The sequence below is a fragment of the Monopterus albus genome, unplaced genomic scaffold (genome assembly GCF_001952655.1).
Source record: "Monopterus albus unplaced genomic scaffold, M_albus_1.0 scaffold318.1, whole genome shotgun sequence".
NCBI lineage: Eukaryota > Metazoa > Chordata > Actinopteri > Synbranchiformes > Synbranchidae > Monopterus > Monopterus albus.
The window spans coordinates 867766-877665 of record NW_018128198.1 but is presented as its reverse complement, the minus strand read 5'-3'; the positions used below and the strand labels follow the sequence as shown (position 1 = coordinate 877665).

The 9900-nt window shown below is 43.4% G+C and overlaps 1 protein-coding gene across 5 annotated transcripts in view; it reads right to left on the bottom strand.

Annotated features, from left to right (window-relative positions):
• Positions 1 to 9900, bottom strand: part of LOC109974034 (mitogen-activated protein kinase kinase kinase kinase 4-like) — an 82328-nt gene that overhangs the window by 23784 nt on the left and 48644 nt on the right. For all 5 annotated transcript variants that reach the window (XM_020624010.1, XM_020624012.1, XM_020624011.1 and 2 more), the window contains exons 5-14: positions 8890 to 9000; positions 8580 to 8670; positions 7515 to 7645; positions 6742 to 6796; positions 6277 to 6355; positions 6005 to 6180; positions 5601 to 5673; positions 4939 to 5149; positions 2667 to 2828; positions 2422 to 2508 (exon numbers count right to left, since the gene is read on the bottom strand). In XM_020624010.1, coding sequence (XP_020479666.1) covers positions 2422 to 2508; positions 2667 to 2828; positions 4939 to 5149; positions 5601 to 5673; positions 6005 to 6180; positions 6277 to 6355; positions 6742 to 6796; positions 7515 to 7645; positions 8580 to 8670; positions 8890 to 9000 — 1176 coding nt within the window. The remainder of the gene's footprint in view (positions 1 to 2421; positions 2509 to 2666; positions 2829 to 4938; positions 5150 to 5600; positions 5674 to 6004; positions 6181 to 6276; positions 6356 to 6741; positions 6797 to 7514; positions 7646 to 8579; positions 8671 to 8889; positions 9001 to 9900) is intronic.

Sequence of the window (9900 nt, the reverse complement as noted above, 5' to 3'; positions counted from 1 at the left end):
GACCAAATAATCCTCTGCCTTTTCAGTTTCTCTCTAGACTTTGTATGAATCAGCAAGATGAAAATTATAAGCATCACCTGAAAGAGTTGGAATTTAAAAACAATCCCAACAATTTTCTGGTAGTTCCTGGACTTCCCTGTGAAGTAAACTCAGCACCCATTCCTGCACCGGCCTCTTCCTCCCTCCCACCAGCTGCTAAATGACAACAGCAGGATGCCAAAGAGAGAGAGATGTGGAGTCACACTGAGGACTAATGAGGTGGATCATTACTACATTAACAGGGTGGCTAATGAGAGGAGCAGCAGTGCCCTCGCTGAGGACGAGGAGCTGTTCACATTTTCTAAGAGAACCCAGTAAGTATCAGTGGCCATTTTGAGAAGTGATCAAGCCGGGTAAGGGTTAGGTTTCATGACTCCCCCTTCAAACCTGACTCCTTGCTACTGAACAAGCCAGAGAAATCTAGATGTAAATAGAGAGAAGGCCTCCCAGTCTTTGTCCAGTATCATCAGAGAACACTTGTATCATGGACCCGTTTAAATATTAGACTTGTGAGTTTAGAAAGAGACAGGTGTTTCGAGTCATAGCTCATCTACAAAGCAGCTAGCCATCACTGTGCACACACAAGCAAAGAATGCATTCAGTCAGTGTGGCAGCGGCGTCGAGCAGAGGGTTCACCTCTCCGACTGGCTCAGGGGCAGGGCCTGGGACGTCAGGCACAGGTAGCTTGGCTTCTGCAGCTTTCTCCAGTGTGAGATTGTGACTGGACCCTGTCTTATCACAGTCACTGTTCGGTGGCTGTTTTGTTGCATCTGGCTCAGGGGTCTGTGGGGGTTTTACCCTGTCAGGCTCAAGGTTCTGTGGGAGCGTGGTGTTCTGTAGCTGGGCCGTTTTGCTACTGTCCAGTTTCTGGGTTTGCTGGAGGGACAGCAGGTAGGCCTGCTCCTGCTGCAGCTGTCTCTGGAGCTTCTGGGCTTGGCGCTGCTCCTCAAGCTCCCGCCATTTATACTCCTGAGTACAGGAAGGGTCAAGTTGAACCAAAACTGCTGACAGAAAGACGTCAGGCAAGTTGTACCAGCTCCACAGCAGTGCGTTTTGTAATACTTTATTCTTTAGGGACTCCAGATCATGTGTAAACAAATTTAACTCCTTATGTCCCAAAATATTAATACCTACAGGAAGTTTAGAGTTAAGTGTTAAGTGATCTGCATAACAATGTATTAAAACATCAACAAGTAAACACGTTGTGTGCTTACTGTAAAGTATCAGGAGTAAAACCTTTCCACATTACTGCTCCTTGTCAGGAGCTCCGATGTGGCTGGCACTCCACTGAAAGCAGCATTATCACATTGCAACTGTGAGATGCAGGCATCAACTGGAGCTAAGGGCATTTACAGAACATATAAATGTGGATCTTTATATGCAGAAACGGCCGAACATTGATTCTCATCAAACCATTCAGTGAACCCTCGTGTCCTATTGATGGGGGCCACTGTCATCCTGGAGGAGCCCGCTCATTAATTCAGGCTTTTTGTTTCACTTGGCTCCAGTCTGTATAGAGTTAAATTATAATATAATGCATGTTCAGCACAACCAAACCTCCTCTACTCATGGGCGATGCATAAATATTACAGTTATTCAAAGTCAGGGCTAATAATTGTTCTTTTAGTAACAGCTGGTTCAAAAACATCTTATATTTGTGTCCATTGTCAGAAGCTGTTAAAAGAACAAAATGGCTTATTTGACATCTTTTCAAAGCAAATGTTTTAATATGTCAACACAACTGAAACAGTATGAAAGTGTGACAAAAAGGAAACTTGTTTTTTTTTTTTATCCTGAAGTTTAAAAAATGGTGACATTGCAGGGACCAGGGAGTGCAGGCAGTGACAAAGTGATGGTGTGTGCGTAGCCTGGAAGCAGTCATATCCTTTCATTACTTGAATATATAGAGTTCTACCCTAACCCCATATCCTCTGTGAGGAACAGAATCCTTTCAAAAGGAAAAACATAAAGTCACACACACACCGGAACATCTGGGATAAAAACAGGGGAAGCCCTGTCCTTGGATCGCTAGTTTCCTGGTGACGACATCACCATCTGTAAACATCTCCAGCAAAGTCTCAAGAAAACGTATTCACACATCCCCTGACTTTTGTAGATCCCCTCGGAAAGTTAGTGCAATGGAGAAATAATAAGTACCTGCATTATAAACTTTAATAAGAGGGAGTTGTGGAAACATAAAAAAATATCCACTAATGGAAATGACATTAAGAAAATACTGAGATAGGCGAGGGGAAAAGAACAAGGAACTATATGAAGACAGGAGGAATGAGAGGAGGAGCGAGAATAGGAATAATAATAATAATCAGACAAAAAGCATCATGTCATTTTTATAAAATGAAGTCTGGGCTGCCACACACTCACCAGCAACATGGCCTGTTCGTGCAGCAGCTGCTGCTGCAGGATCTCCAGGTGCCTCTGCTCCTCCTCCAGCTGACGACGGATGTACTCCTGTCAGCCAAACACAGCCCGACCCGTTCAGTGTCAGAACACCGTTTATCTCCACACATCAACTTAAACAATGAGTAAGATGTGCAAACTGCACTGGAACAGATGTGGGAACAGTAAGTAACACTGATCATTTTGAAGAGATCTCTGTGCTTCTGTACCTGTTCCCGGTCAGCTCTCCTCTTTTCCTCTTCGGCCCTCCTGCGCTCTTCCTCCTCTTTGCGGCGTCGCTCAATCTCCTCGATGCGCCTCTTCTCTTCCTGCTCACGCCGGCGCTGCTCGCGCTCCTGCTGCCTCCTCATCTCTCGCTCACGCCGTTGTTGCTGTGAGTGGATGCAGGAGGCCAGTTAGAAAAGAACCATGTCCTGATATTGTCTGATCATATCAGACACAGAATTCATGTTCGGTTTGTTTGTCGTCAGCGTGAAACTAGAAGCAGCACGAGTTTTTAGAATGATCATGATTTCAACAGCTCGGAAATGTGGTTTAAATCCAGATCCTCGTGCAACTTCTGTTCAAAGAAGTGAGATCTGTACATCTTTCACCAGCACAGCCTGACTGAGAAGCATTAGTTAGTGAGACACAGCACACAAAAAGTCACATAACAAAAATGTTTTGTGTGCGTAACGTCTGAGTGGAGGGAACTCAAGACATCACTGATTAACTCCATTTACAGGGCGCTTTGCTCAGTGTCAAACAAAGAGCACAGCTATAAATGACAGATCCATTCAATCAGGTTCTTCAGCAAAACAAACCAGAGTCAATAAGATGGAACACAGATGTTATTCTACAGTAGGATGTTAAAATCATTTTACTGATCATTTTCACCAAATGGAAGGATTCACAGACTAAGGTAGAACAGTTTCACTGTTCCAAATAAAACTAAGGTAGAACAGTTTCACTGTTCCAAACAAAACAGTTTGACAAGATAGGAGTCCAATATTCAAATAGTCAATTAATCAATACATACACACATCTGATCAAATGTAAATAAACAAATCTTTGGATTAGAGCCACTTGTTGGACATAACAGACAATTTGAAGACGTCACCTTGAGCACATTTCACTGTTTTCTTGTATTTTATAGAAATAAATATGTCACAAAAATCTATTGTCACATTGACAGAGAATGGTTGATGAAGCAGTTCTACTCTGAGTTTAAAAACTGCTGCTCGGTTCAGGGCCATCTGTTCAAGGACAGCAGGGGGCTGCTCTCTTCAGATCCACATGCTGTCAAGGACTTTCAAGGCTTAAATCAGAATGAGGATTCTCTCAGTATGATGTGTTTTTCAGTGGACAAAGGACATTAGTATAGTCTAGGACATAAACGCCTGAATTTACTGAACAGAGACACAAAGAAACAGACAGTAAATGAGCTGAACTGACAACCATGAAGTTAAAATGTCAACATTTCAAGCACTGCATCAAGAATATTTTAAGTCTGACAGCTGGCTCTAACAGACACATGAGGAACTTACCCTGATTTCTGTATCAGTGTGTTATGCAAAGGTTGTAGCTTTAGTGTCGTGACACGTCATGTTTGTACAAACTCAGCCTTCAGGATTCCACAGGATCCTTTAAACCAGAGGAGCACATATACAGTGGGATTTCTCTGACATAAGCCTCGAGCTGCGACTGCTGCAGGATCACATGAGCAAAAACAAACCTTTCTCTCATGCACCTTTGAGGCAGAGTGAACTAGCATCTGCCCACTTAGCACATTTAAATGTGCTGAAAGTCGCCGCACACTTACTTCACTTTATATGTTGTAATTCTATTCATATCTTTGTCAACAACTCAGTATGTCGCTCTCCCTCTCCTCCTTTCCTTCCTGAGAATTCAGTCTCCTTCTGTCCACATTTCTAATCGTCTCTTTCCGTTTCTCTTCCTCCTGCGCTTCCTTCTGTCTTATACACGTTTTCTCTCCTCTAAGAGGAGCGAGGAGGACATTCCCCCCAGCTCATGCAGGCGCTGACTGTAGACATGGTTTTCAATTAAAGGGGTGTTGAATTCAAGCAAAGTTACAGTTTTTACAATGTGGTTGTAGCTGTTTTAGGCAGGACTTCTCTGAGTTTTGCTAATAACCTTGAGGAGAAGCTTCACACTTTAGAAGCAATACAAGTGTAAAAATGTTTAGACTTTAAACAGTTTATATTGTTTTATCTTAACTAAATTATGGGGAAATTGAAAGACAGGTAAACATACCTAGTTATAATATCCACCTCTATTTTTTCCCCCAAAAGTGTCATCCATAAAAAATGATAAGACCCAACTTGTAAAGAAAGCAGATTACATGAGCAAAGCACATCTGGACTGATACCCGATGATTTATAGCCACTTCCATTTATGGTGTGACCACAGCAGACTGTGTAAGTCGATCTGATTTGGATTCATCCAGCTTTGACAAGTCATTTATGAGGTCTGTGTGCCCACCTCCTCGAGCCGCCGCCTCTGCTCCTTCTGCTGCTCGATACGTTTCTGCCTCTCAGCCAGTAGTTGGCGCTTGTACTCCTCCTGTTCACGGAGCTGCTGCTCCTGCAGGAGCTGCTGGCGGCGCAGAGCCTCCGAGCGCTCCTTGTTCTCCTGCTGCAGCCGGATGAAATCGCGCCGCAAGGTCGACTCACCTGGCACGTTGACTATGGAGCTAAGAAAAGGTGTGAGCTGTGTTTAGCTTGGCAAAGCTAACAAGCTAATGACAGCTGAGAAGATGACGTGCATTTCTTTTTTAGTTCAGGACATAAATACAAATGTTTGACTTCCTCAGGGCTTATATCTTTAAAAAAGTGCACAAATTATATTAGACTATGTTTGTAATCCTCAGAAAGGAAACATAAGAATTACACAAATACATATGCAATTTTTTAATTCCTTTCACTTTCCTTGTTAGAATTTTATTATGCAGGGAGTCATTTTAGTTTTGTAGTTTTGCACAGGAGAGATCAGCTTCATATAGTGAAGGAAGACGGCGTTAGACTTGTTTGTGGCACCTTGACAGGTCTAAATTAATTTGCACACAGAGGAAGAATCTAGCAAAGCAAACTATGCACCAAAAATCACAATAATGTTTTAAATGAAATATAACACTATATAGTTACCTTGGCTCTCCTTCTTGCTCAGATGCTTCTTCCTCCTCTTCTTCACTGCCACTGTATTCATACTCGGTCTCATCTATGGGTAGAAGGGAAAAATAACTGAAATCAAACTGAAATCGTGCAACTTGAACACACCGTGTATGTAAGGGTGAGACACTCTGGACAAAGGAGGGACAACTTTCTTTTCCATGAGTCAAAGTGGCAGAATAAAACTATTTCACTTAAAATGTAACACAATATGTAAAATCATTTCCCATTAAGCTACATCCACTTTGTCTTTTTAGAGCAGCTACATGGCTAATGGAGCATTATGGATGGTTTAGATCAGAGCTGCTGTTCTTTGCAGGATCAACCTGCCTCCGAGTTTCATCCTCATAGCAGCAACCGATCTCCCCCACTGGACTCACCCTTCTCGCCCCTCTTCTTCTTGGTACGGTCAATGTGGTCTTTTAGCTGGATGCGGACCTGCCTCTCATTGGGCTGGTCCCGGATGAAGGGGTGTTTCAGCAGCTGCTCAGTGGGAGGACGCTGAGTGTAGTTTTTCACCAGGCAGCCCTCAATGAAACTGAAGAACTTCTTTGACCTATTTAGTGTGGAACATTATCAGCCAGACATCTTTTCATTATTATGGCAGGTCATTTTCAGACAGAGTGGATAAAAAAATAAAAACTCAGCCCACCATTTTTTGGACTTGAGCCGTGGCGGAGGGTTTCTGGGAATGAGGAAGAGGGCTCTCATTGGATGCATGTCACACAGAGCTGAAGGATAAAAAGAGAAGAGGTGAGAGACAGATGACAAACCTACACATCAAAGTCACAGAGTAGGGTTTTCACATAAAGTTAATGTCAACAGTGACGAGAGTTTATCAGTGTGGGGCTGAAGCTGAGGTTAAAACATTAATTATGTAAAATTAACTGTGGTGCTTTGTATGATCACTTTAAACAGGTAGTGGTTCATTTGTCTTATATCACTTGTCCACCACTTATTTGTCCAAAAGAAATGTTTTTATCCCACTTGTTTTCAGCTAGGCTGAACTATGCTAGTAGTATCCAGATTCTTTCCCAGTAGTTAGGTGGAGTCACTTGTAATCTATTACTATTTCAACTCACCCAGCCAACACTCGGTTAGTGTGATGTGTACTTACGGGGAGCTCCCTCAGCCATCTCTATGGCCGTGATTCCACAGGACCACAGGTCGCTCTGAAGGATACAAGATAAAATGACTCAGATGAGTCTGTGTGCACGTGTTTCTACGTCTACCTAGCAGTAGAAAGCTCTGTCAATTTCAGCTTGTCCAAGTGCCGACTTGATGAATGTTAAATTTTAATAGCAACATCCGGTTTCTGACAGTTGCCAGGCTCTTTTTACAGAATTAGTTTTTCTAATTCTCCTGAAACACCACTAAATTCCACTAAAACAAACACTAGATTCAAATTACATGCTGAAGTGATTTAAATCCAATTTATTTCCCTCCAAGTGATTCAGGTCTGATCACTGCCAAACAGGGGAGAGCAACAGCAACGGGGGTCAGTGGACAGATGAGGGTGTTTCACATTTGATGGACATTCATGGAAAAACTTGTGATCAAGTCAAGCTGGAAGGAACATAATTCATCCAAGCAGTTTGGGAGGAAACCGCACGATTGGCACAAACTCTATTCCTGTAGGTGTGTGGCTCACATTTCAGTTAAGCCTGCATGAGTGGCGGTTTAGGAGGGCATCAGTGTTCAAATCAGAGATGGACACATGCAACTTACTTAAATGTGAACCATCAACAAAAGGTTCAGATCTGAGAAGATCCTGATCAAAACTAAGCATCAAAGCCCGGCCTGTAACGTGAACTTTGTCATTTCTGCTTGATGAGTTTTTTTTTTTATCTATTCCTACTGTAAAAGAACAAGTCCAGTTTTTGTCCTTACCCTGTAGTCGTAGGTAGCGTCAGGGTTTTCATCACAGGCGATGACCTCCGGAGCCATCCAATATGGGGTCCCGATGAAGGTGTTCCTTCGACCCACCGTCCGATCCAGCTGAGCACTCACACCGAAGTCCACTGAGAAAAACACGATTAAAATCTGTTACGACTGGTTCAAAACTGTTCCCTTCACAGAGTGCCCTGTGTTTGTGTTTGTCAGAAAACCAGTCAAGTATAAAAATGATATTATCCAGTAAGTTTGGGAGGATACCGACAGTGGGCGTAAAACACTGAATATGAACAGTTCACGTAAAACAGGTCAAATCCTGTGTGAAAACAGACCAACACTGTGAGAGGGGTCATTTAAATTTCAGCCCCAATGGCAAAGAAAAGATTCTCTTGCTCTGGGAGCCATGTTAATTAAACCCTGACTCGTCCTCTTGTCCCGACTCAGAAGGTGCTGCTGTTACAAGGCTCTGTCTTACCTCCTTTCAGCTGAACTCCCCAGTGTTTCACTGTGGTTTATACTCTGGGACACAGCGTGGGAATAAACAGGACTGAAAGTCACTAGACTACAAATAATACTAAGAAATAAAAACTAGACTGATGAGTGGAAGTATCAGACAAAAAGAAAGTTAAATACAAAGCCTCCAGGTAACTACAGTCAGGAGAATACTGAAAGAAAACCTGCTGGAGGTGGACCAGGCAGGTCTGAGGTATTTATTTAGCATTTATGGGACATGCTGTACAAAAGCCTGATGTTGGTCTCAGGATAAACAATTTGCATCATAACGATCAAATAAAAAGTTATTTTCTAGTAAAATTAAATTCAAAATGCAAAACTTTGTGTCTGCAAATGAACGTTAGGTTTCACAAGAATATAACTTTATACACAGGCCTACAACTGCACAATCATGTGAAATATTATAAAACAGCACTGGTAATAAAAAAAATGCCCCAGCTGGCACCAGTATGGTGCTGACTCAGATCTGCTGCTGCAATACTGTGTTCACAGGAATCATCGCATCTCAGTGCAGGCTGTGCTGGTCCACAGAGGAAAGGTAACACATACCCAGTTTCACCTCAGCGTTCTCAGTCAGCAGCACGTTTTGTCCCTTGATGTCACGATGGATGACATGATGAGCATGAAGGTGAGCTAATCCCTGTAGAGACAACAAAAGCAACTTCAGCAAAGTTAAAACAAAACTGAAACTGTCAAAGATAAATAATATAAATGCACTACAGCTGAGATCCTGATGCCTTTGGTTTTGTCTCTTTGTGCATTTTAAGCAGCTAAAACCATAAATTCATTAGCTTGTGTGAACACCACGCATCTTATCATCACTCAGTGAACTTAGCAGTTAGCTTTGAAAACCACTGACCCTGAGGATCTCTCGAGAGATGTAGGCAATCCAGTCCTCCTTCAGTGAGTTGCCTTTGGTGTTCTTCACCAGATCTGTGATGGAGCCGGCACCACAGAACTCCATCACCAGCTGGAGGAGATAACACGACATAGTGAGACATTTACACAAACACACACCATCAACTGTGCATCATGCAGCATTTTACCATCAGTAAAGTGTTGTCACATTTATTTTGTGGTAGAACTATTCAACAAACAAGACCTGGTGAGAAAACTGTCAGTCTGTTAGGTAGGTCGGTAGGCAGGTAGGTAGGTGGGGGGTGGGGGGGTAGGTAGGTAGGTGGGTTGGTAGGTAGGTAGGTAGGTAGGCAGGCAGGTAGGTATGTAGGTGGATAGGTAGGTAGGTAGGTGGGTGGGTGGATGGGTATGTAGGTGGAGAGGTAGGTAGGTAGGCAGGCAGGTAGGTATGTAGGTGGATAGGTAGGTAGGTGGGTGGTTAGGTAAGTGGATAGGTAGGTAGGTAGGTGGGTGGGTGGATGGGTATGTAGGTGGAGAGGTAGGTAGGTAGGCAGGCAGGTAGGTATGTAGGTGGATAGGTAGGTAGGTGGGTGGTTAGGTAAGTGGATAGGTAGGTAGGTAGGTGGGTGGGTGGATGGGTATGTAGGTGGAGAGGTAGGTAGGTAGGCAGGCAGGTAGGTATGTAGGTGGATAGGTAGGTAGGTGGGTGGTTAGGTAAGTGGATAGGTAGGTAGGTAGGTGGGTGGGTGGATGGGTATGTAGGTGGAGAGGTAGGTAGGTAGGCAGGCAGGTAGGTATGTAGGTGGATAGGTAGGTAGGTGGGTGGTTAGGTAAGTGGGTATGTAGGTGGATTGTCAGGTAGGTGGGTGGGTATGTAGGTGGATAGGTAGGTAGGTGGGTGGGTGGGTAGGTAGGTAGGTACTTTATTGGTCCCTCAATGGGGAAATGTCAGTGTTTCAGCAGCAATGGAGAACAAACAACATAACACCATGAGAAACAAACACCACACACA